Source organism: Salmo salar, chromosome 26 (genome assembly GCF_965601325.2).
Source record: "Salmo salar chromosome 26, fSalSal1, whole genome shotgun sequence".
Lineage (NCBI taxonomy): Eukaryota > Metazoa > Chordata > Actinopteri > Salmoniformes > Salmonidae > Salmo > Salmo salar.
The window spans coordinates 29477192-29502280 of NC_138316.1; the positions used below are offsets into that span (position 1 = coordinate 29477192).

The 25089-nt window shown below is 45.0% G+C and overlaps 1 protein-coding gene across 7 annotated transcripts in view; it reads right to left on the reverse strand.

Annotated features, from left to right (window-relative positions):
• Positions 1–99: 99 nt before the first annotated feature.
• LOC106587586 (ATP-dependent chromatin remodeler CHD9) overlaps positions 100–25089 on the reverse strand; it is a 127755-nt gene continuing 102765 nt past the window's right edge. For 6 of the 7 annotated variants that reach the window (XM_082969598.1, XM_045708563.2, XM_045708562.2 and 3 more), the window contains 19 exons: positions 24843–25039; positions 23398–23597; positions 23045–23204; positions 18235–18324; positions 17210–17313; positions 14913–15030; positions 14487–14544; positions 14289–14337; positions 11568–11835; positions 11203–11408; positions 10030–10932; positions 9702–9868; positions 9218–9487; positions 8158–8344; positions 7547–7695; positions 6981–7214; positions 6568–6717; positions 6296–6400; positions 100–5848 (listed from right to left, as the gene is read on the reverse strand). In XM_082969598.1, the coding sequence (XP_082825724.1) occupies positions 4847–5848; positions 6296–6400; positions 6568–6717; positions 6981–7214; positions 7547–7695; positions 8158–8344; positions 9218–9487; positions 9702–9868; positions 10030–10932; positions 11203–11408; positions 11568–11835; positions 14289–14337; positions 14487–14544; positions 14913–15030; positions 17210–17313; positions 18235–18324; positions 23045–23204; positions 23398–23597; positions 24843–25039 (4617 nt within the window). In that variant the 3' untranslated portion in view covers positions 100–4846. The remainder of the gene's footprint in view (positions 5849–6295; positions 6401–6567; positions 6718–6980; positions 7215–7546; positions 7696–8157; positions 8345–9217; positions 9488–9701; positions 9869–10029; positions 10933–11202; positions 11409–11567; positions 11836–14288; positions 14338–14486; positions 14545–14912; positions 15031–17209; positions 17314–18234; positions 18325–23044; positions 23205–23397; positions 23598–24842; positions 25040–25089) is intronic. The other variant, XM_082969599.1, reaches the window with a different exon arrangement.

Genomic DNA, 25089 nt, shown 5'->3' on the forward strand with positions numbered 1-25089 from the left:
TCCTATATTTATATCACCAGTGAACAATAAACATTGTAATTCTGGATACCTTGAAGTGCCTGTAACTGGGTCCATGTGAAATAATAGAGAAAGACAGGCTTCATGGATAGTCAGAATATGTTTAATAAAAATAATTAAACTTCAATTTCCTCTATATAACTTCATAGAAAGTAATCCAATAAATTACAAATGACTTAAGACGCTTGTCCTCCCCACTACATAACATATTATTCGACTACACAGACCACAACTTGCAAATATTGCAACTGTCCAAAAAACAACCAAACAAGAACAGACTTGATGACTTTAGGATATTATCAAGCTTGAAACAAAAAATACAATGCCAATAATCTATTTTCGTCATTTCAGCAACTACTTTACCCAAAATGAACATTGTAATTAACCTGTAGTAGTGTGTGCTTTATTAGTCTCTGTCTGTTGCATATTGGTCATTTCATTGTGCCAGTGAGGCGAGTCTATGACTGCTTCTAATCAGTCAGTTCAGCACTGTAGATGTATGTGACATAGGGAGACCTATAACAAACTACCAGAAATATCTAATCAAAATACATAATAAAAACAAATATATTGTTCCATCTTTAGTCAAATACAGCTCTCCCCCCAGTACTAACGTTTCAACTTAAACAGAGCTATCGGTCTGCCTATAGCAAATTAAGCAGTCTTCTTGTCACACTAGTAGGAATGAATCCATGCCTGTTGTCTGCCTGTTGGGTCTGAAAATAAAGCCTGCTAAAACAATCATATTTGGGTGAATATTGTAACCTGGAAGCAGCAAAGACTGGGCTTCTGCCTAAGGGCACTGGTAGTTCTATGGATAGAGTAGGTATGAGGTGGAACAAAATGACAGTTGAAGGTTGTTCTATTGAATCCACTAGGCTTGTGAGACCTAGTGGTCGGAACCAGCCCAAACTAAAGTGGCTAACTGACAATGTTAAATCTATTTAGGTTGACTTTCAGGAAGAGTAACAACCTGGCTGTCTCTGAGTTTACACACAGAAACCATGGTAAAGGACATCATAGGTGAATGTGGAAAACAAAACACCTTTAAAGTAAATGTTATTTCAGTGAGTGGAGTGTCTTCATCAGTCTTGGTTTAGACAACAGGGCTGTCTGTCTGGTGGGCTTGTTGATGAATGGGTTCATTATAGGCTCAGTGAACAGCTAAATGAAGGCTGAAAGAGACTAAATGAATGTCTCTACCACAGATGTAACCTGTTGTGACGTTTCATTGTCACCATGTAAAATAAAACGTTCCATTCCTCTTCAAGATCATTTCCAAATGTGTGTCTGCCTAGCAGTCCAACGTGTACCGACAGCCCTCCTACACGGTGCTGGATCAATCAGCACTGTTCCACTAAACATCATTACAAATGGTACTTAGGGTATACTGAATTCCAGTCTCAGTGTCTCCCTTGGTTACCACGAGGATGAGCACAGATGAGCCATGTCATATGGTAATGAATAAATACACCTCCATTGAGCCGTAGAAAATAAGGAACATAAAACATCTATCTGTTAAATCACATCAGATACTGACTGGAAGTTGAGTGAGAAAGTGAGGGTGTGAAATACACAGAGGTACAGCGAGCGTAAGGACACTTCTACATCTATCAGTCTGTCTGCAGATCCAGTCATCAGTGGATTGATCAGTAAGACATATGGAGAAATGAACTAGTCTGGTGAAACCAGACTGAACAATGTGTTTAGTGATGAAACAGCATATCAGTTTGGATACCAGGCTAGAAATTAACACTTAAAAGCCTCCAATTCCCATGAAACAGAGAGATCATAGTCAGCAAAGCAGCTCAGTTCTAAAGGAAGGTCTGGATATTCAGTCTTACTCAAGCCTAAACTTAACCTACCATAGCCAACCCAATACTATTCAGAATCACTGCAATCGATGTATAAACTATGCTTTTCAACAGTCAATTATGAAAATAATTTTGAAAACTCAGTAATCTACAATTATATCAGAGACAATACAAACCCCCGTGGTCCCTCAATACACATATGGTGTAGCTACTTCATTACTAGTTGATGATAGCAAGGTAATTCAACACAACAGGGACACACTGTGTTCAGAATGGAAGACTACAGACATCACCCACAGTCAGAGCTCATTGGAGATTCTTCAGCTCACTCGATAGCAGAAGGCGGCACTACGAGTGGAACACAGATACTGATGGGCTTTTAAAGTATTAAAGATGACTCAGGGGGTGTTGATTATACCATGTTGACTATACCAGCAGTCACTGTTTATGTGACTTCACTGTTGGTTGTAGAACCCAATGCTCTAGCCTCCCCAATACACACCACCATACACAATGGCCGATTGATGCTGCACCGCATGGGACACAATCAGTACAGGGCCTGAAGAACACACTGACTCAGCCAAAACGGAAAGAAACGCCCACGCAAACAAACACACACAGCCAGAACACAGTGAGTGGGTAGTCTCTCTCGCAGACTCAAGGCGCTGGAAGAGACTAAGCGAGTGGAAGCTCTCAAGAGTATGCCATGAAGAACACACATTCCAGCGGGGACGAGTGAGCCAGCCTTGCCAATACACACACAACAGGACGTATTTGCAGTGAACTCAATCCCTTCTATACTCTGCTGAGGTAACGATGCAGTCAAAAACACTGGGGTGGAACTGTGTCTTTTCTGTCCCAGCGAGAGCAGCATTTGGCACAGCCTTGCTGTCAGTTTGCTGTCCTTTCAGTCCTTAGGGGAGTAGGCCCATTATGTGCTAGCGAGTGTAATATGGGAAACTAAAGTGCACCTCAGTGTCAAAAGAACTATGTGTGTTGGTTGTGCGAGACAGGCAGGGGAGACTACATTCCAAAATGCACACTAGCATACTACTTAGAATGAATGTTCAATACATTGCTTTATTCAAATAACTATGTTAGTGTGGACATTGGAACAGAGACTGAACACCTCTCCCTTGTGTGAGAAACATGGCTGATGAAGGATCTACAGCTTCAGTCACATTCATTAGCTGCCCGAGTTATTGCTGACTTTTCCAAACGTATGATCCGCAAAGTATACTGTAAGTGTCAAGAAGAAAACCTGTAAAAGTATTTACAAAGGAAAGCTAAATATTCAAGGTCTTTTCCTCCCACTACAAAATATATTAAGAGTACAGCTCAGCAGAGAGCGTATATTTATTTCCTCTTTTTTAATAAAATTAAATCCCAACATGATAATTACAATAATGCCATTTTGATTTCTTTTTCTCAGATTGTTGCAATTGTACATCCATGTGTGTAGGCCTAATACAAGTTCACAAAGTTCAGAAATCTACTAAAGTTTGACATGCAAAATGTCTCTCAAAACAAGATTGTACCTTTTTGAACAAACACTGAAAGTTCATTTCAGTTTCTCCTAGGTCATGGTTCTTCTTTTATCACTTTTGTAGTCTTTATTACACAACATTTTAGTTCGTTTTCTGTATTTACATGAAAAGAAATCACAATGTAAGTGCAGGGAAATCCATATATATGTGTAATATATACAGTACCAGTCAAAAGTTTGGACACACCTATTCATTCCAGGGTTTTTCTTTATTTTTACTATTTTCTACATTGTAGAATAATAGTGAAGACATCAAAACTATGAAATAACACATATGGAATCATGTAGTAACCAAAAAAATTGTTAAACAAATCAAAATATATGAAGGTCAGTCAATATGGAAATGTTCCAAGAACTTTGAAAGTTTCTTTAAGTGCAGTCGCAAAAACCATCAAGCGCTATGATGAAGCTGGCTCTCATGAGGACCGCCACAGGAAAGGAAGAAACAGAGTTACCTCAGCTGCAGAGGATACGTTTATTAGAGTTAACTGCACCTCAGATTAGAGCCCAAATGAATGCTTCATTCAGACACATCTCAACATCAACTGTTCAGAGGAGACTGCATCAGGCCTTCATGGTCGAATTGCTGCAAAGAAACCACTACTAAAGGACACCAATAATAAGAAGAGACTTGCTTGTGCCAAGAAACACAGGCAACGGATATTAGACCGGTGGAAATCTGTCCTTTGGTCTGATGAGTCCAAATTTAAGATTTTTGGTTCTAACCGCCATGTCTTTGTGAGACGCAGAGTAGGTGAACGGATAATCTCTACATGTGTGGTTCCCACAGTGAAGCATGGAGGAGGTGTGATGGTGTGGGGGTGCTTTGATGGTGACACTGTCTGTGATTTATTTAGAATTCAAGGCACACTTAACCAGCATGGCTACCACAGCATTCTGCAGCGATACGCCATCCCATCTGGTTTGCATTTGGTAGAACTATTAGGACCATGACCCAAAACACACCTCCTGGCTGTGTAAGGGCTATTTGACCAAGGAGAGTGACGGAGTGCTGCATCAGATGACCTGGCCGATGGCCTGGCCTCCACAATCACCCGACCTCAACCCAATTGAGATGGTTTGGGATGAGTTGGACCGCAGAGTGAAGGAAAAGCAGCCAACAAGTGCTCAGCATATGTGGGAACTCCTTCAAGACTATTGGAAAAGAATTCCAGGAGAAGCTGGTTGAGAGAATGCCAAGAGTGTGCAAAGCTGTTATCAAGGCAAAGGGTGGCTACTTTGAAGAATATAAAATATATTTTGATATGTTGAACAATTTTTTGGTTACGACATGATTCCATATGTGTTATTTCATAGTTTAGATGTCTTCACCATTATTTTACAATGCAGAAAATAGTCAAAATAAAGAAAAACCCTTAAATGAGTAGGTGTGTCCAAACTTTTGACTGGTACTGTATGTGTGTACATTTCTAATAGATCCATAAATAGATGTATATTTTCATTAGGCTCAGTCTTCATCGCTGGAGTCTGATGACCCATCAGATGATGAAGAAGAACTCCCAGACTCTGATGAAGATGACTCCGCCTTCCCCGAGCCTTCTGGACCACTGTTCTCCTCCTTGTGTTCCCCTGACTCTTCCCTCTTGTCACCAAGACCCTCCTCTTCCTGACGCTCTGGTGTTCTCCTTGGCGACAGAGGTTTTGAGGGGGCGGTCTGAGAGGTCTTAGTGGGCTTGTGGGGTTTGTAGTCACTGTTTGAGTCACTGTGTGGTGGCTGTGTGGTGGACACAGGAAGGTTAAGGCCTGGAGTGAGAAGCATCCCTGGGTAAAGCATACTGGAGAGTAACAAGGGGTTAAGAGACAGAGGGTGACTGGAGGCTGCCTGGGCAGCAGAAGCACTTAGTGGGGTGGTGGTGGAGGTGGTGGCAGAGGAACTAGAGGGGGAATGGACACTGGGGATGCGGCCATCTCCATCCCTGCTTTGACCTTCTGTCCTTTCACCTTTGGTGTCCGAGGTGTGGGATGGGCCGTGGGAGTGGGAGGAGGAGGGGGCTTTGGAGGAGGCAGACGAGGGCTCCCCTCCTCCTCCTTCTCTGCTTCCCTTCTTCCTCTTCCTCTGCTCAGCTCCCCCCGTGGCGTCCTGTGTGGGCTTCCCCAGCAGACCCCCCATGCTAAGGAGGTTGGGAAGCCCAGCCATGCCAGAGAGCATCATGGGAAACATGGCGGCCAGGTTGTTAGCATCGGTGGGCAGGCCCATGAGGCCGGCAGTGAGCTGCAGTGACTGGAGACTTTGGAGGTTCTGCTGGAAGGCCTGTAGACTAGATAGATCCATGCCAGAGAGGAGGCCGTTGGCCAGCAGGGGGTTGAGGCCCAGGGATGGGCCCCCCTGGTTGGCTGTAGCTGCAGCCTTGGCCAGGGCGCTCTTGGGCCTCCGTCCACGCCGACTCACCTCCTCTGGTACGATGGGTCCTGTCAGGATCCGGTCAAACATGCTCTCTGGGAGGTAGCCCTGAAGGACAGACAGAGAAACACAGAGTTAGCACTCTAATCAACAACTTCATTAGATAACTACAGTTAGAAACTGGGTAGTTCCAGCCCTGAATGCTGATTGGCAGACACCCGTGGTATATCAGATCGTATACCACAGGTATGACAAAACATGTATTTTTACTGCTCTAATTACGTTGGTAACCAGTTTATAATAGCAATAAGGCACCTCGGGTTTGTGGTATATGGCAAACCATATTGCGTTGTGCATAAGAACAGCCCTTAGCCGTGGTATATTGGCCATATACCTGACCCCCTCGGGCCTTATTTCTTAACTATACCACAGTTACTGCACTGACAACTTGCCAAGCTAGATACATGTAGTTCTATTATTCCTCTTTTATACACGTGAAGTAGACTTGTGGGATGTTCTACAGCATATGAAGGAGGTAAAGGCTATCAGACTTACCGACTGCTTGACGACGTCGGCCCACTCTGGTGGAACCCCGTACTCTGGGTTCTCCTGAAGGAACCGACACAGGTCCTTTAGAGGGGGGGCGAAGGCCCCACCAACCTGGGAGAGGAGGGGAGGACAACATGAGCCCCCCCCCACACACACACACACACACACACACACACACACACACACACACACACACACACACACACACACACACACACACACACACACACACACACACACACACACCACACACACACGTACGTCTACTGCCGCCTCACCTTGCGTGCATTTCTCCTGTTGATGATCTGGACCCTCTCCTCTCCTGTCAGACTGTTGACATCGATCTTGTTGGGGTTTCTGCAGCGATGCCTCTTCTGTTTGGGTCTACCATCCTGCTGGAACTGCTCCAGCTGCCTCTTATTCACTCCCTGAGGAGGAGAAGAGAGGGTCAGGGATACAGAGGTTCAATTACAGGACTACATCCAAAACAATATCTACTGTCAATGGAAATGTGATTCAAATTGCAAATGGAATTTCTGTTTATGTCATGAACTGACTGAATGGAATTGACCGTAACCCTGACGGATGTCTATTGTAGTTGTACAGTATATTCACAGCCCTTAATGAACCCTGGGTTAGGGATAGAGGAATGGAGAATCAGAGGGTGAGGAAGAGGAAGGGAGGGACTCACAGGGATGAAGGCCCCTGTGTCAGCCACAAAGCCTGGGTGTTCTTTTAGCCACAGCTCCAGTTCCCTCCTCTTGGGGGCATCGTCTCCGGCCAGACGGGTCCCATCTTTCAGGTTGATGACAGAGACCCTGCTCTCTGTGTCCATAGGGCCCTGGCCCCCTAGGGGGTTACCCTGCCCTGAGGCAATAGACAGCCCAGTGCCAGCCTGAATCATACCACCCCACGCCGGGGGCACCTGGAGATGCAGGGTAGACATCATCCCATCAGTGAATATCAAGTGGCTAGTGTTTGTATAGGCATGCTAGCATACCCCTCATACAGCCTCCTATACTTCAGTACACACAGTAAATCCTATATTTTATTTTCAATTGCTAGGTAAACACATTTAGGCATACTCTTCAAACTTTAAATATCTCTTAAAACCATGCAATCACATGTAGCTTTCCAGTACCCAGTGTTTAAGGACTAAATGTTGAAGGACCTAAGATAGCAAGATAGGAGTGAGAGGATTGACAGGGAAGACGTAGAGCAACAAAGAGAAGAGAGAAAAGTAAAGTAAGATCTTACGCTTTCAGGCACGGCTGGTCCTCTTTTCCTGTTCATAAAGAGCAGGTCCATCCCCTCCACATTCTTCCTCCTTCCTCTCCTCCTCTTCACCACCGGCTGGCCATCCATACCGCCGTTCAGCTTCATCTGACCCGCCAGACCTGTAGAGGCTGGAAACACACAAACAACGTGTCCCAGATTAAAACAGAAGACTAAAGCAGTACACACCATCACAATCATGAATGTACTACATATGGGGAAATGTATCTTTGCTGCCATCTATTGATACCAAATAAAAAGCACACAGTTTAGCTTTGAGATTCCTCATGAAGGGTATTCTTTATCAGACAGTTATTTTTATTTTTTTACCTTTATTTAACTAGGCAAGTCAGTTAAGAACAAATTCTTATTTTCAATGACGGCCTAGGAACAGTGGGATAACTGCCTTGTTCAGGAGCAGAACGACAGACTTTTACCTTGTCAGCTCGGGGATTCGATCTTGCAACCTTTCAGTTACTAGTCCAACGATCTAACCACTAGGCTACCTGCCTAGTATGAACTATCAACTGTATAAACTAACAATACATTGCTGTAAGAACAGGACTTTGTGGTCAGTCCTAGTCTGTATGTACCCTGTGGGAAGCTGGCAGCCTGGGGCTTGGTGAAGTCAGCCAGACTGGTGTCTGAGGCACTCTGGAGCTCATGGAGCCTTGTAAGGTACTGCTGCTGGCTCAGGGGCCCCTCCTCAGGCTCCAGGGGCCTCTTCAGGGGCTGGCCGGACCCCTGCTTCTGGAAGGTCAGCTTCAGACCCCCCTCCTGCTGTAGAGAGAGAGGCTGTCAGTCAATTACACAGAAACACAAGTTCACACAGTCTGATGGCATTGGAGCCCCTTCTACAGAAAGAAAACTAACCAAAACATAACAGAAAAAGGGGAGGGGGTCTAAGTGCTTGTTTTGATTTTCACTGCATTGGCACAATACTTTGTTGGCTTGTCATACAGAGCAGTCTGTATGCTTGGAAGTTGGGATAGTTATGAGTAGGGACACAGCATATACTGTAGCAGCTAGAAGCATATAGGGTAAGTTGTCTATGCAATGTCAGGAGTTTACTGAAGGACTATGTCACAGGGAAGGCTGCAGCTTTCAGCATATTCCTTATTAAGGTCAAGATTCCAGCCAAACTGGTCAGGAAAGCCCCAGCAACACTGTAGCAGCAAGTCAGTGGCCATTTTATAGAATATTTGACACAAATGCTCCTCCCTCTGTTGCTATGGCAATGTAGGCTCATAGCTAGCTACTGTAGTATTAAAGCAAGCAGGAAGCAGGCCTGCATGGTTAATAGCCCAGCTGCTATCAGCCCCATTAGAGACAGAACACCCACAGTACTAGAGCCCCATCACAATCCCCCACAATAGCGAGCCAGCCCCATCTCAATCAGATGAACCTTCTCAAACCCCAGTGTCTCTCCACACTAAGCTTCTTATTAGCTTCCCATCCATGAATGACTAATTTATGTAAAAATGTAATTACAGCCCTGGATCCCAATCCACATAGAGTGGGTAGAAATTAGTGTTGTAGGCAGCAGCCAAAACAACAAAATCACAATCCCCAACAAAACATGCTGAAACACCGCAATTAGGCTTTGGAGTGGTGTGGGGTCCTACGAGAGGGGAGTAACGGAAATCAACATACTTCATTCATTTTCACTGAGAACTCCTTTTCTCCTGCAACATGCTTCTTCACCTTTGAACCCTGAGGGGAGGCAGAAGGGTCCTCTGAGGCCGAGGCGGAAGCTGAGCAGAGGTTGCTGTTGTTGTTGGCCGCAGCTGCATTGTCCAGCAGCTTGGTGGTGTAGAAGGAGGCTACGGCCCCTCCTGCCTCGTACGACCGCCGGGCCCCCGGCCACTTCCCCTTCAGCACTGCTTGGCAGATACTGTCCAGACGGTTGATCATCACACGGTCCTACAGGGGGACAGGGGACATTATAAAACAAGTTGTTTGGATCCTGGATGCTGATTGGCTTTTGCCCGGACTATATCGTCTGGTGGAAGGATGAAATAAAACTGGATTATCATGAGCAACACCCTACTAAGGGCTGTTTCAACATGGTTGGGATTCTCAGGAAACTAACCCAGGCTAGAACTGAAACACAAAGAGGTTTGGTGTGTGTGTTTACCTTGGGCCAGTAGGATGCAGCCAGCATGTATCCTCCCTGGAAGGGGTGGTGGTGTGAGTTGTTGCTGCCGTTCTCTGTCACATGACTGTCCTGCATCTCATCCTGAGTGGTGCTGAGAGACGCAACACTGTCTTCGTCAAATCCCTTCACACTGGTCACTGTCGGGACTGGAAGAACATGCAATATAACTCTACTTTAGAAAACCTCTAAATATACAACACAACTTCAGACAGCCTAACAACTTTGGCAAAATCACAACATTGATTGCCTCAACGGTACTGTAAAAGTCTTTCACTGCAAGAACCAAAATAATAACAACAGCACTCACCCTTGGTCTTTCCTTCCTCTCCCTCACTCTCACTGTCAACAGAGGAAGATGAAGATGAGGAAGAGGAAGATGAGGAGCCTGATGAGCAGGATGAAGATGAAGAGGAGCTGGATCCGGAGCGTGAGGAGGAAGAGGACGATGATGACGATGATGAAGAAGATCGTGATGAAGAGCTGGAGGAGGAGCCGTCCGAGTCGGAGTCTGACGCTGCCGAGGCGGCTCGTCTGGCCTCTCTTCGACTTCTTTTATTGGCTTTCTTCTCTTTCCTGGCGGCTGAGTTGGGCGTGAGTGGCTTGGTCCGTGCCGCCACCATGTGGCTCTCGTTCTCTCCTTTCACCACCCCCAGGTCAGGCTTCTCCTCTATCCCTGTAGGGGTGAGAGGGGCAGGCTGGGGACTCCACCTCTCCACCTGACCCCCTCTCTCCATGCGCTCCTCCCTCTCCGAGAGAGGTTCTTCTTTGGGCACTGCCCCCAGGATGTCCTCCCTCTCCATCTGGGCTGGGGTTGGCACTGGGGACTCTGCCAAGGCTGGGTCTCTACTAGCCTGATACTGGGGGTTCAGGAGCGGAGTAGGGGTCTGGGATGGCTGTTGGACTCCTTTATTCTGGCTGTAGTTGCGCTGGGCAGCCATGAAGCAGAGCTCTGGGTCTCGGAGGATGTGGTAGTCTGTGCGGCTGACGCCGTGCTTGGCGGCCCCGATTAGGAGGTCTCGGTCGTGGGTACCGGTCTCCCACCACACGGGCAGGTCCGAGCCCAGCTGGCACAGGGGCAGGCGCTCATAGAGCAAGGGGTGGCGCAGGACCTGTTCCCGGACCTGGCGTAGCAGCTCTACTCTGTAGAGGGTACGAGATGCACGCTCCTCTGTGATGGGCTGAATGGACAGGGAGGGGTCCACCGCTGTGTCTAGAGAGAGGGAGAGAGAATAAGGCTGTCCTGCATAATTCATACATCTGTGTTTGCATTTTGTGTGAACTCATTCCACTCGCTGTTTAACTTTCCATTGATCGTTAACCTTATCACTTGCTTGTTTCCCCAGCATTTCCTGAAATCATGAACCTTGACATACTGTAAGCACATTATCAGCCGGTATTAGTAAGCACACAACATAGTATACAGATTATAAGTATATTGACTTCCACACCCTTTATACAGGTGGCACAGCACCTCTCTCACCTCCTTCTCTGGGTGGCAGGCGACACACTCTCCTGCACATGGCAGTGAAGGCCCACAGGTACTTCTGCAGACTCTCGTCTGTCTTCTTGTGCAGCCGAGCCATGGCTCTGAACTTGGTCCAGTCGAAACGGCCCAGGTCTGGGTCAAACACCACACCAAAGGTAGACACCACACGGTAGAAATCAGCTTCCTCTCGCCTCGTCCATCTGAGGAGGGAGGGAGAAACAGAGAGAAAGAGAAATAGGGGTAGATAGAGATATACACAGAGAGAGGGAGGAGAGAAAGAAGAGAGAAGGAGACATTGGTATAAGTTATAGACTGTGGCTAACTTTACGTTTCTGTCCAGGCCTTACAGCTTCACTCACCTCTGCTGGCGTTCTATTTTGGCGGCCATCTTGGGGTTGATAGTGTCGTTGAGGGCGGGTGGCAGGGGGCACAGTGAGGGTGTAACCTGGGTGGTGTGCTGGGTCTGGTGGATGTGGAGGATCTGTCTGGACTTGGTGTAGCGCTGAGAGGCTGTGATCAGACGTCTCAGTCTGGCTGTTAGTACTGAGGAGGAGGGCCAGTAGGCTGCATCTCCTCCTCCTCCTCCACCTCCACCACCTAACCCCTCCATCATCACTGGAGCACCCTCTGGAGAGCACACACACACACACACACATTGTTTAATCAGGGAGAATGCTTTTTAAGTTGTTTTATAGTAGTGTAAGAAGTTGTAGTAGTTTCAGCAGTAGAAGCGCTAGTAGTAGTGACTGTTTGTAATAGAAGTGACTGTTGGTAATAAAATATATAGTAGTTGTTGTTGTAATAGTAGTGACTAGTAGTAGTAGTAGTAGTAGTAGTGACTGGTAGTTGTAGTAGTGGTGGTGACTGGTAGTAGTATTAACTAGCTGTAGTAGTAGTAGTAGTAGTATTAGTCGCGACTAGTAGTAGTAGTAGTGGTGACTGATGGTAGTAGTATTAGTAGTAGTATTAACTAGTTGTAGTAGTAGTGAGTAGTAGTAGTAATAGTAGTGACTGGTAGTAGTAGTAGTAGTAGTAGTAGTAGCAGTAGCTGGTAGTAGTAAACTCAAAAACCAAACGTCCTCTCAAGGTGAACTGCGTTTATTTTCAGCAAACCTAACATGTGTAAATATTTGTATGAACATAACAAGATTCAACAACTGAGACATAAACTGAACCAGTTCCACAGACATGTGACTAACAGAAATTGAATAATGTGTCCCTGAACGAAGGGGGGGGGGGGGGGGGGGGTGTCAAAATCAAAAGTAACAGTCAGTATCTGGTGTGGCCACCAGCTGCATTAAGTACTGCGGTGCATCTCCTCCTCATGGACTGCACCAGATTTGCCAGTTCTTGCTGTGAGATGTTACCCCACTCTTCCACCAAGGCACCTGCAAGTTCCCGGACATTTCTGGGGGGAATGGCCCTAGCCCTCACCCTCCGATCCAACAGGTTCCAGACGTGCTCAATGGATTGAGATCCGGGCTCTTCGCTGGCCATGGCAGAACAGTGACATTCCTGTCTTGCAGGAAATCATGCACAGAACAAGCAATATGGCTGGTGGCATTGTCATGCTGGAGGGTCATGTCAGGATGAGCCTGCAGGAAGGGTACCACATGAGGGAGGAGGATGTCTTCCCTGTAACGCACAGCGTTGATATTGCCTGCAATGACAACAAGCTCAGTCCGATGATGCTGTGACACACCGCCCCAGACCATGACGGACCCTCCACCTCCAAATCGATCCCGCTCCAGAGTACAGGCCTCGGTGTAACGCTCATTCCTTCGACAATAAAGGCGAATCCGACCAACACCCCTGGTGAGACAAAACCACGACTCGTCAGTGAAGAGCACTTTTTGCCAGTCCTGTCTAGTCCAGTGACGGTGGGTTTGTGCCCGTAGGCGACCTTGTTGCCGATGATGTTGGGTGAGGACGTGCCTTACAACAGGCCTACAAGCCCTCAGTCCAGCCTCTCTCAGCCTATTGCGGACAGTCTGAGCACTGATGGAGGGACTGTGCGTTCCTGGTGTAACTCGGGCAGTTGTTGTTGCCATCCTGTACCTGTCCCGCAGGTGTGATGTTCGGATGTACCGATCCTGTGCAGGTGTTGTTACACGTAGTCTGCCACTGCGAGGACGATCAGCTGTCCGTCCTGTCTCCCTGTAGCGCTGTCTTAGGCGTCTCACAGTACGGGCATTGCAATATATTGCCGTGGCCACATCTGCAGTTCTCATGCCTCCTTGCAGCATGCCTAAGGCACGTTCACACAGATGAGCAGGGACCCTGGGCATCTTTCTTTTGGTGTTTTTCATAGTCAGTAGAACGGCCTCTTTAGTGTCCTAAGTTTTCATAACTGTGACATTAATTGCCGACTGTCTGTAAGCTGTTAGTGTCTTAACGACCGTTCCACAGGTGCATGTTCATTAATTGTTGATGGTTCATTGAACAAGCATGGGGAAAAGTGTTTAAACCCTTTACAATGAAGATCTGTGAAGTTATTTGGATTTTTACAAATTATCTTTGAAAGACAGGGTCCTGAAAAAGGGACGTTTCTTTTTTTGCTGAGTTTAGTAGTAGTAGTAGCGGTGACTGGTAGTAGTAGTGACTGGTAGTAGTAGTGACTGGTAGTAGTAGTAGTCACTGGTAGTATTAGTAGTAGTGACTGGTAGTAGTAGTGACTTGTAGCAGTAGTATTAGTAGTAGTAGTGACTGGTAGTATTAGTAGTGACTTGTAGTAGTAGTATTAATAGTAGTAGTAGTTACTGGTAGTAGTAGTGACTGGTAGTAGTAGTATTAGTACCAGTAGTAGTATTAGTGACTGGTAGTTGTAGTGACTGGTAGTAGTAGTAGTGACTTGTAGTAGCAGTATTAGTAGTAGTAGTGACTGGTAGTAGTAGTGACTTGTAGTAGCAGTATTAGTAGTAGTGACTGGTAGTAGTAGTGACTGGTAGTAGTGGTAGTGACTTGTAGTAGCAGTATTAGTAGTAGTAGTGACTTGTAGTAGATATAGTAATATGATGTGTATTGGTTGTGATAGTACAAAAGCTGAGTAGAAAGAGACTGAATAGAAAGATGTAACTGACCTCCAGGGTTGTCTGTGACAACCAGGTCTCCAGGAGAGGAGGCGTCATCCTATGGAGGAGAGAAGTGTGTGTTCAAACACTGGACACAGAACTGGACACAATAACACTCAAAACAACCTGTATTGTCTCGTCTCTACAGGGGCAGAGAATACACATGCTGTGCTGGCTCTGTTCTGCCCCCCTTCGTTGTGGCCTCACCTCCATATCGTCCTTCAGCAAGGCTGGGGCAGGCTTGTATTCTGGGTCATCCACGTCCCTACAAACACAGATAACAACCATCAGCCAGTAAGTCAGCCAGCCAGTAAGTCAGCCAGTTATTCAGTCAGTCAGCAAGGGCCACACAAGGTAACAGACAGGGGAACTTGCAGGCAGCTCCTAACAGCTCTGAAATAAACACGGACTCAGATTCACTTCAGAAAAGGTTTATACAATAATATCAGTTTCTGGTTTCTTCCTTTTCTATCATAGCTTTATGACTGGTTATAAAAAGTGTTACAACAACTGAAACTTTTTAAGTGTGTCATTGTGTGTCTAAGCCCTGTCTGACTCAGTGGAGGAGACCGACAAGCTAACTAGCTGACTCAGTCATTCAGTCAGTCAGCCATGATGTGTAATGTTACCTACCCATCCATGAAGTCATTGGCTCTCTGTTCAGCAGCGATGGCCTTCTCGTCTGGCCGGCCCACCCGCTCTAGGAAGCAGAGGGCAGGGTCTGCACGCACCGTGTTGTACTTCTCATAACCTGTATGAGTGGACCACAGTGGAGAGGTAAGCAAACAGAGGTTAAAACTTGGAAACTTGAAGAGATAAAAAACAAACATACAGCTGGCCACTTTCCCCCAAAGGTGAGTGTGACAGCTGTCATCCAGTGTAAACTACATCCCCATGGAAGAACATGAAAACACCTACAGTGCGTTTCCCACATGACACTACTAACTCAGAATTGTATATACTATACCGTATCTGATTAATTCCCCCTGACCCTTTTTCACTCTCTACATTTGTCTAGGCTCTGTTCCAATATCCATTCTAGTAAACCCACTTAGAATACATGCCAAATACATGACTTTATACTAAGTGTTATGTTAGTATCGTAGCCCTAGTATCACACATTCTAGATGTCTCAGGCCTGTGGGTCAGTTAGTACAGTGAGGGAAAAAAGTATTTGATCCCCTGCTGATTTTGTACGTTTGCCCACTGATAAAGAAATGATCAGTCTATAATTTTATTGGTAGGTTTATTTGAACAGTGTGAGACAGAATAACAACAAAAAAATCCAGAAAAACACGTGAAAAATGTTATAAAATGACTTGCATTTTAATGAGGGAAATAAGTATTTGAACCCTCTGCAAAACATGACTTAGTACTTGGTGGCAAAACCCTTGTTGGCAATCACAGAGGTCAGACGTTTCTTGTAGTTGGTCACCAGGTTTGCACACATCTCAGGAGGGATTTTGTCCCACTCCTCTTTGCAGATCTTCTCCAAGTCATTAAGGTTTCGAGGCTGACGTTTGGCAACTCGAACCTTCAGCTCCCTCCACAGATTTTCTATGGGATTAAGGTCTGGAGACTGGCAAGGCCACTCCAGGACCTTAATGTGCTTCTTCTTGAGCCACTTCTTTGTTGCCTTGGCCATGTGTTTTGGGTAATTGTCATGCTGGAATACCCATCCACGACCCATTTTCAATGCCCTGGCTGAGGGAAGGAGGTTCTCACCCAAGATTTGACGGTACATGGCCCCGTCCATCGTCCCTTTGATGCGGTGAAGTTGTCCTGTCCCCTTAGCAGAAAAACACCCCCAAAGCATAATGTTTCCACCTCCATGTTTGACGGTGGGGATGGTGTTCTTGAGGTCATAGGCAGCATTCCTCCTCCTCCAAACACGGCGAGTTGAGTTGATGCCAAAGAGCTCCAATTTGGTCTCATCTGACCACAACACTTTCACCAGTTGTCCTCTGAATCATTCAGATGTTCATTGGCAAACTTCAGACGGGCATGTATATGTTCTTTCTTGAGTAGGGGGACCTTGCGGGTGCTGCAGGATTTCAGTCCTTCACGGCGTAGTGTTACCAATTGTTTTCTTGGTGACTATGGTCCCAGCTGCCTTGAGATCATTGACAAGATCCTCGTGTGTAGTTCTGGGCTGATTCCTCACCATTCTTATGATCATTGCAACTCCACGAGGTGAGATCTTGCATGGAGCCCCAGGCCGAGGGAGATTGCCAGTTATTTTGTGTTTTTTCCATTTGCGAAAAATCGCACCAACTGTTGTCACCTTCTCACCAAGCTGCTTGGCGATGGTCTTGTAGCCCATTCCAGCCTTTTGTAGGTCTACAATCTTGTCCCTGACATCCTTGGAGAGCTCTTTGGTCTTGGCCATGGTGGAGAGTTTGGAATCAAATCAAATTAATTGATATAGCCCTTCTTACATCAGCTGATATCTCAAAGTGCTGTACAGAAATCCAGCCTAAAACCCCAAACAGCAAGCAATGCAGGTGTAGAAGCACGGTGGCTAGGAAAAACTCCCTAGAAAGGCCAAAACCTAGGAAGAAACCTGCTTCTGTGGACAGGTATCTTTTATACAGGTAACAAACTGAGATTAGGAGCACTCCCTTTAAGAGTGTGCTCCTAATCTCAGCTCGTTACCTGTATAAAAGACACCTGGGAGCCAGAAATCTTTCTGATTGAGAGGGGGTCAAATACTTATTTCCCTAATTAAAATGCAAATCAATTTATAACATTTTTGACATGCGTTTTTCTGGATTGTTTTGTTGTAATTCTGTCTCTCACTGTTCAAATAAACCTACCATTAAAATTATAGACTGATCATTTCTTTGTCAGTGGGCAAACGTACAAAATCAGCAGGGGATCAAATACTTTTTTCCCTCACTGTACATCCCTGGTCTCTATTGTCGACTCACCGTGCTTGTAGACCCCCAACAGCAGACACTTGTCAGAGATGTTGTCCCACCACAGGGCTGGTAGCTCAGAGCTGTCGGGCTCAGGAACCCAGATCTTGATCTCACTGATGAGGAGGGGGCGTGGACAGAACACAACATGACAGGAGGAACAGGTCTATATGTATAGCATGGGGGACTCATGGGTACTATGACAGCTGGGTTTCCATCCCAACATAGATTCTCAGATAAGCAACAGCGTGGTACAGCCAAAACCATGAGCTCCGATAAGACTTTTAGGTCAGCATCAAGGCTTAAAATGTGTCTGGAGGCTAGAAATACTCTAAGTTTTTCTGCACCCACTTCTGTATATCCTCAGCAATAGTATTGGTTCTGAGAAGCTGCTGATCCATCTTTCAACAGCAGGTGGAGTGACTACTGACTTTCCTTCCCTGAGTCTGACTAGCTGTGTCCTCCTCTATACATGGACTTTCCTTCCCTGAGTCTGACTAGCTGTACCCTCCTCTATACATGGACTTTCCTTCCCTGAGTCTGACTAGCTGTGCCCTCCTTCAGATATGGTGATAGATAGAGACAGCTACAGTATGTATGGGAATGACCTGTCATGTTTGGTCTATGTCCTTACCATGGAAAACATGAACAACATGGGCCTATGAATGAACAAGTTTTCATTTAAAAAGTGAATGTAAACGGAACCTTCTAAAACGATGTGTCAGCTGAATTTGCGTGCCAGCAGCTTACCAGAAATCCCAAACTTAAACAAATACTGGCATAGTGCTGGCAGCCTGGCTGAACTGGTTGGCATAACATTCAGTCTAGCCTGAATAGCCACCGATCAATCTGACCATCTCAAAATAATGGAGTAAATAGTGTAATCCTCTTCAAATAATCTAATAACTGAAATGACCAATTAGAGGATAGACAGAGAGAGCGTCAGTGAGCTTTGGAAATGTTGTGTACTCTACTCTAAGTGTGTCTGTCAATGTTCAGAGCTGTTTGGTTGTAAAAGAGGTGAAAGTTCAGCTCACCTGGAGTCCACGCCGTCTAGTATCTTCTGTGACTGGCTTCCCATCACCTCTTGTTTCAGGTAGTAGAGCATTCTAACCCGCAGCAACACCCTGCACACAGACACAGCCCCGCCCGCGGTCACCACAAAGCCTCAGCACGCACAAACGCTGAGAGAGCAGAACGGCTTTCACTTTCACACGCACTCACGACCGTAAATGCACACACACACACACTCATGCATACACACAATCAAAATATCACACTCTCACACACATTCTCACTTTCCTCCTGGATGACTGAAACACTGTGCCTAGCTCGTCACGGTAGATGACTGAAACACTGTGCCTAGCTCGTCACGGTAGATGACTGAAACACTGTGCCTAGCTCGTCACGGTAGATGACTGAAATACTGTACCTAGCTCGTCACGGTAGATGACTGAAATACTGTACCTAGCTCGTCATGGTAGATGACTGAAACACTGTGCCTAGCTCGTCACGGTAGATGACTGAAATACTGTACCTAGCTCATCACGGTAGATGACTGAAATACTGTACCTAGCTCGTCACGGTAGATGACTGAAATACTGTGCCTAGCTCGTCACGGTAGATGACTGAAATACTGTGCCTAGCTCGTCACGGTAGATGACTGAAATACTGTGCCTAGCTCGTCACGGTAGATGACTGAAATACTGTGCCTAGCTCGTCACGGTAGATGACTGAAATACTGTACCTAGCTCGTCACGGTAGATGACTGAAATACTGTGCCTAGTTCGTCACGGTAGATGACTGAAATACTGTGCCTAGCTCGTCACGGTAGATGACTGAAATACTGTACCTAGCTCGTCACGGTAGATGACTGAAATACTGTACCTAGCTCGTCACGGTAGATGACTGAAATACTGTACCTAGCTCGTCACGGTAGATGACTGAAACACTGTGCCTAGCTCGTCACGGTAGATGACTGAAATACTGTACCTAGCTCGTCACGGTAGATGACTGAAATACTGTGCCTAGCTCGTCACGGTAGATGACTGAAACACTGTACCTAGCTCATCACGGTAGATGACTGAAACACTGTACCTAGCTCGTCACGGTAGATGACTGAAATACTGTGCCTAGCTCGTCACGGTAGATCAACTGTCCATGCAAAGGGAAACATTTTGTATTGTTGTATATACTGTATAAATGTTGTCTTCATGCCCAAAATGGAGTGGGATAGAAAATATGTAGTCAGTCCCTGATGCAGTGTCTGTGCCATAGAGAGTTAGACAGTGTCTGTGCCATAGAGAGCGAGACAGTGTCTGTGCCATAGAGAGCGAGACAGTGTCTGTGCCATAGAGAGCGAGACAGTGTCTGTGCCATAGAGAGCGAGACAGTGTCTGTGCCATAGAGAGCGAGACAGTGTCTGTGCCATAGAGAGTGAGACAGTGTCTGTGCCATAGAGACTGAGACCGTGTCTGTGCCATAGAGAGTGAGACAGTGTCTGTGCCATAGAGAGTAGAGACTGAGACCGTGTCTGTGCCATAGAGAGTGAGACAGTGTCTGTGCCATAGAGAGTAGAGAGTGAGACAGTGTCTGTGCCATAGAGATGAGCGGTGTGATATGATGTGATCTCTGGGCTGGCAGGGAGAGGAGAGAAGAGAGAGGCAGGCTGAGTCAGAGGAGAGATGCTGTTTCCATGACGCACCCAGCCAGGCATCAGTCAGGAGGTAGAAGGTGGAGGGTGGTGGGTGGGGTATGGTATGCCTGATCTGTGATGGACTGGCATACATTCTAGTCTCCCTTCCTCTCTTAAGCTAGGGTCTGAGAAAATCTAATTGTGGCAGGTTAAAAGGTCCAGTGTAGATTTCTTCAGATGGTGTGTGTGGCCCTAGCTTTACACATCCAGTATGACACTAGTGGAAAGGGAGTGACATGAGAACAGGCAGAGCTGTGAGCTCCAGTGGTGAGGCTCAGGTCCAGGCCTCTCCCCTCCCTCCCTGCCTCTGAGGGGCTGTGCCCTGGGTCTCCCCGCAGCAGCTGCTGTTTCCTGTAGCTGTCAGCAAGGCCCTACATCACTCTTTCCCTCTCTCGCTCTCTCTCTCTCTCTCTTACACTCAGACAGACAGCCTGGAGTGTGGGAGGTATCTGACAGAGAAGGGAACCTCTCTGCACCAGACATAGAGCTCATACATGCACATGAGCGTGAGTTCACACACACACACACACACACACACACACACACACACACACACACACACACACACACACACACACACACACACACACACACACACACACAACCGTACACACACACTTGTAAAATACCCACACACTCATGTACATACTGTATTTACTATACAAGCACATGATACAAACAGTCAGATACATAAAGGTAAACACACACCCACAATCACATGCAGATCATATATATGACATGTACTAGCACAAGTCATACTGAGAATGTTACACATATCCCAACAGAACACAGACCTTGTCAGTCTTAACCTTACATTTCCTAACATGCCAGTACTAGTAGCTACACAGTATTGAACACATATCTTCTAAGGACAGGGTTCTGGATCTCTGTGTGGGACAGGGACAGTAGGGGGCCATGCCTGTGCATGCCCCATCCCCACGTCAGTCCACATTCCTCCCTGAGGGGAAAACGCGGAGGTCAGCAAAGCCACAGAGCGTGTCCCTGTTTGCCCAGCGTGCCTCCCATCGGACGATCCCTGGCTTCAGCACTACTGCTCTGGGAACAATGGGGAACTTTCTGTGGAAGCCCTGCATGGCTCTGTGTCTAAAGCAGGATGGCAGGAGACAAACCCCCAAACAACCCCCTTTAGAAAGACAGCAACCTACATCTATTTACTGTAGTTTAACACATTTCACCATCATCTATTTAGCTATGTTTTATATCTCAACAACCATCATCTATGTTTTATATCTCAACAACCATCATCTATGTTTTATATCTCAACAACCATCATCTATGTTTTATATCTCAACAACCATCATCTATGTTTTATATCTCAACAACCATCATCTATGTTTTATATCTCAACAACCATCATCTATGTTTTATATCTCAACAACCATCATCTATGTTTTATATCTCAACAACCATCATCTATGTTTTATATCTCAACAACCATCATCTATGTTTTATATCTCAACAACCATCATCTATGTTTTATATCTCAACAACCATCATCTATGTTTTATATCTCAACAACCATCATCTATGTTTTATATCTCAACAACCATCATCTATGTTTTATATCTCAACAACCATCATCTATGTTTTATATCTCAACAACCATCATCTATGTTTTATATCTCAACAACCATCATCTATGTTTTATATCTCAACAACCATCATCTATGTTTTATATCTCAACAACCATCATCTATGTTTTATATCTCCTTCAACCATTATCTATGTTTTATATCTCAACAACCATCATCTATGTTTTATATCTCAACAACCATCATCTATGTTTTATATCTCAACAACCATCATCTATGTTTTATATCTCCTTCAACCATTATCTATGTTTTATATCTCAACAACCATCATCTATGTTTTATATCTCAACAACCATCATCTATGTTTTATATCTCAACAACCATTATCTATGTTTTATATCTCAACAACCATCATCTATGTTTTATATCTCAACAACCATCATCTATGTTTTATATCTCAACAACCATCATCTATGTTTTATATCTCCTTCAACCATTATCTGTTTTATATCTCAACAACCATCATCTATGTTTTATATCTCAACAACCATCATCTATGTTTTATATCTCAACAACCATTATCTATGTTTTATATCTCAACAACCATCATCTATGTTTTATATCTCAACAACCATCATCTATGTTTTATATCTCCTTCAACCATTATCTATGTTTTATATCTCAACAACCATCATCTATGTTTTATATCTCAACAACCATCATCTATGTTTTATATCTCAACAACCATCATCTATGTTTTATATCTCCTTCAACCATTATCTATGTTTTATATCTCAACAACCATCATCTATGTTTTATATCTCAACAACCATCATCTATGTTTTATATCTCAACAACCATCATCTATGTTTTATATCTCCTTCAACCATTATCTATGTTTTATATCTCAACAACCATCATCTATGTTTTATATCTCAACAACCATCATCTATGTTTTATATCTCAACAACCATTATCTGCTAACTTATAGGTTCATATGTCAAACCATTTCATTGGATGTAAGAGTTGTTTTCTTCTTCCCATCATCTATGTAGCTTTATATAAAATATAATAAATCCCTGGCTGTAGTATAATCTGTTTTTTGTATCTGTCAATAAAAGATCAATGACAGCTATTAGTTTGGGTTAAAATCCCATTCAGATGATTATCATTCAGCAGTGTAATCTATAATCTGATTCACGGTCATTAATAGAGCAAAGCAACAGATGGAGAAGATGGCTGCTTCAATTTGTCTTAATTACAGACAGTGGTGTTGATGTGCAGGAGTCAAATCTCTGCTACTGACAAAAACATACAATTATGTTTTCACACAGGCTAGCGTCAATACACTGAAGAAAACTGAGGGAAATACAAAATATGAGACTTTACCATTTTTTTTTACCTCAACTCTATATATGACAGAGACAAGAACCTATGTTTATTTCCAACATCAATAAAAACCAAGCTAAGACACATTTACAAAGACAAGTTGTTTGTTCCAATGTTAACTATTAGGCAACAATACCATTAAAACAAATCTAAAAGTGTACTGAATATATTTAATACTATAGGCCTGTAGTACCAAGAGTAGCTTCTTACTTGTTGCAGTGGTGTTTGAGGTGCTTCTTGTATCCCTCGTCCTGCAGCATGTGTTCTGGGTTGTGCTTCCTGATCCACTCAGCCTTCTGGATGTCAAACGTGCTGGATTGAGTCTTCATCTTCTTCCCCTTCCTGCCTCTGGGGACCGGGGTCGACAGACCTGAGGGAGGAACACAGATACAATTTGTGGTTATGGACACCGGTTTATAAATTCACATTAAAAGTATTAACAGTAAACCAATAGCACAGTGGTAGGGGGAAATGCCCTTTAAAGGAAGAATTCCTTGAGAGGAACCAGATTCTAATCTGTGGTTGGACCCCTGAGGTTTGGTCATTGAGAGGTTGTAACGTACCCAGGTGGTTCTGTAGTTCCTTGGTCTGTCCGTCCTCAGAGGGGGCGATCAGGTCCCACATGAAGCTCTTGATCTTGTCGTCACCGCGGTAGTGAACCAGACAGTAGGCCAGAAGGGCTCTGCAGATAGACTCCACATCACGCTCTGTCAGCTGCTTCTTAAAACGACCATGGAGCAGGATGTCCTTCCAACGACCCCACCTGGACGACACAGGAGAGAGGGTTAACACTGGAGACAAATACTGTACAATATAGGTGGACAACACAGGAGAGCCTCAGTACAGACACAATACTGTACAATATAGATATACAACACAGGAGAGCCTCAGTACAGACACAATACTGTAAAATATAGATGGACAACACAGGAGAGCCTCAGTACAGACACAATACTGTACAATATAGGTGGACAACACAGGAGAGCCTCAGTACAGACACAATACTGTACAATATAGGTGGACAACACAGGAGAGCCTCAGTACAGACACAATACTGTACAATATAGGTGGACAACACAGGAGAGCCTCAGTACAGACCCAATACAGATATACAACACAGGAGAGCCTCAGTACAGACACAATACTGTACAATATAGATATACAACACAGGGGAGCCTCAGTACAGACACAATACTGTACAATATAGATATACAACACAGGAGAGCCTCAGTACAGACACAATACTGTAAAATATAGATGGACAACACAGGAGAGCCTCAGTACAGACACAATACTGTACAATATAGGTGGACAACACAGGAGAGCCTCAGTACAGACACAATACTGTACAATATAGGTGGACAACACAGGAGAGCCTCAGTACAGACACAATACTGTACAATATAGGTGGACAACACAGGAGAGCCTCAGTACAGACACAACACTGTACAATATAGGTGGACAACACAGGAGAGCCTCAGTACAGACACAATACTGTACAATATAGATATACAACACAGGAGAGCCTCAGTACAGACACAATACTGTACAATATAGATATACAACACAGGAGAGCCTCAGTACAGACACAATACTGTACAATATAGGTGGACAACACAGGAGAGCCTCAGTACAGACACAATACTGTACAATATAGGTGGACAACACAGGAGAGCCTCAGTACAGACACAATACTGTACAATATAGATATACAACACAGGAGAGCCTCAGTACAGACACAATACTGTACAATATAGGTGGACAACACAGGAGAGCCTCAGTACAGACACAATACTGTACAATATAGATATACAACACAGGAGAGCCTCAGTACAGACACAACACTGTACAGCAGTAACACTAAGAACAAGATGTGGTTGGTCTGGGCTGAAACTCAAGTCTGCACATCCTGTGGGTCCCCAATATAAGTTTTAAAGAACATTGTTATTTAGTATCAATGTTGGTTTGTATATTATCTAGCATAACTGGTCCAGTCACTGCCACTGACCCGTATACTAGTAGGTTCTTCTCCACTCTGAAGCACTCCGTCCTGCCGTAGCTGTTGAGGCGGTCGTGGGGCCGGCGGAGCTTGGGCTTGTCCTCGTTGTCACTCTCACCCTCTGACAGCTCTGCCAGCTCGTCCTTAGTGGCACTGAAGGGTCGGGTCTGCTTCCTCACCCTCGGAGTGTCAATTACCAGGCTGTTCTGTTGTGGAACAGGAGAGGAACACACACAGATACTCAGATACTACTGTA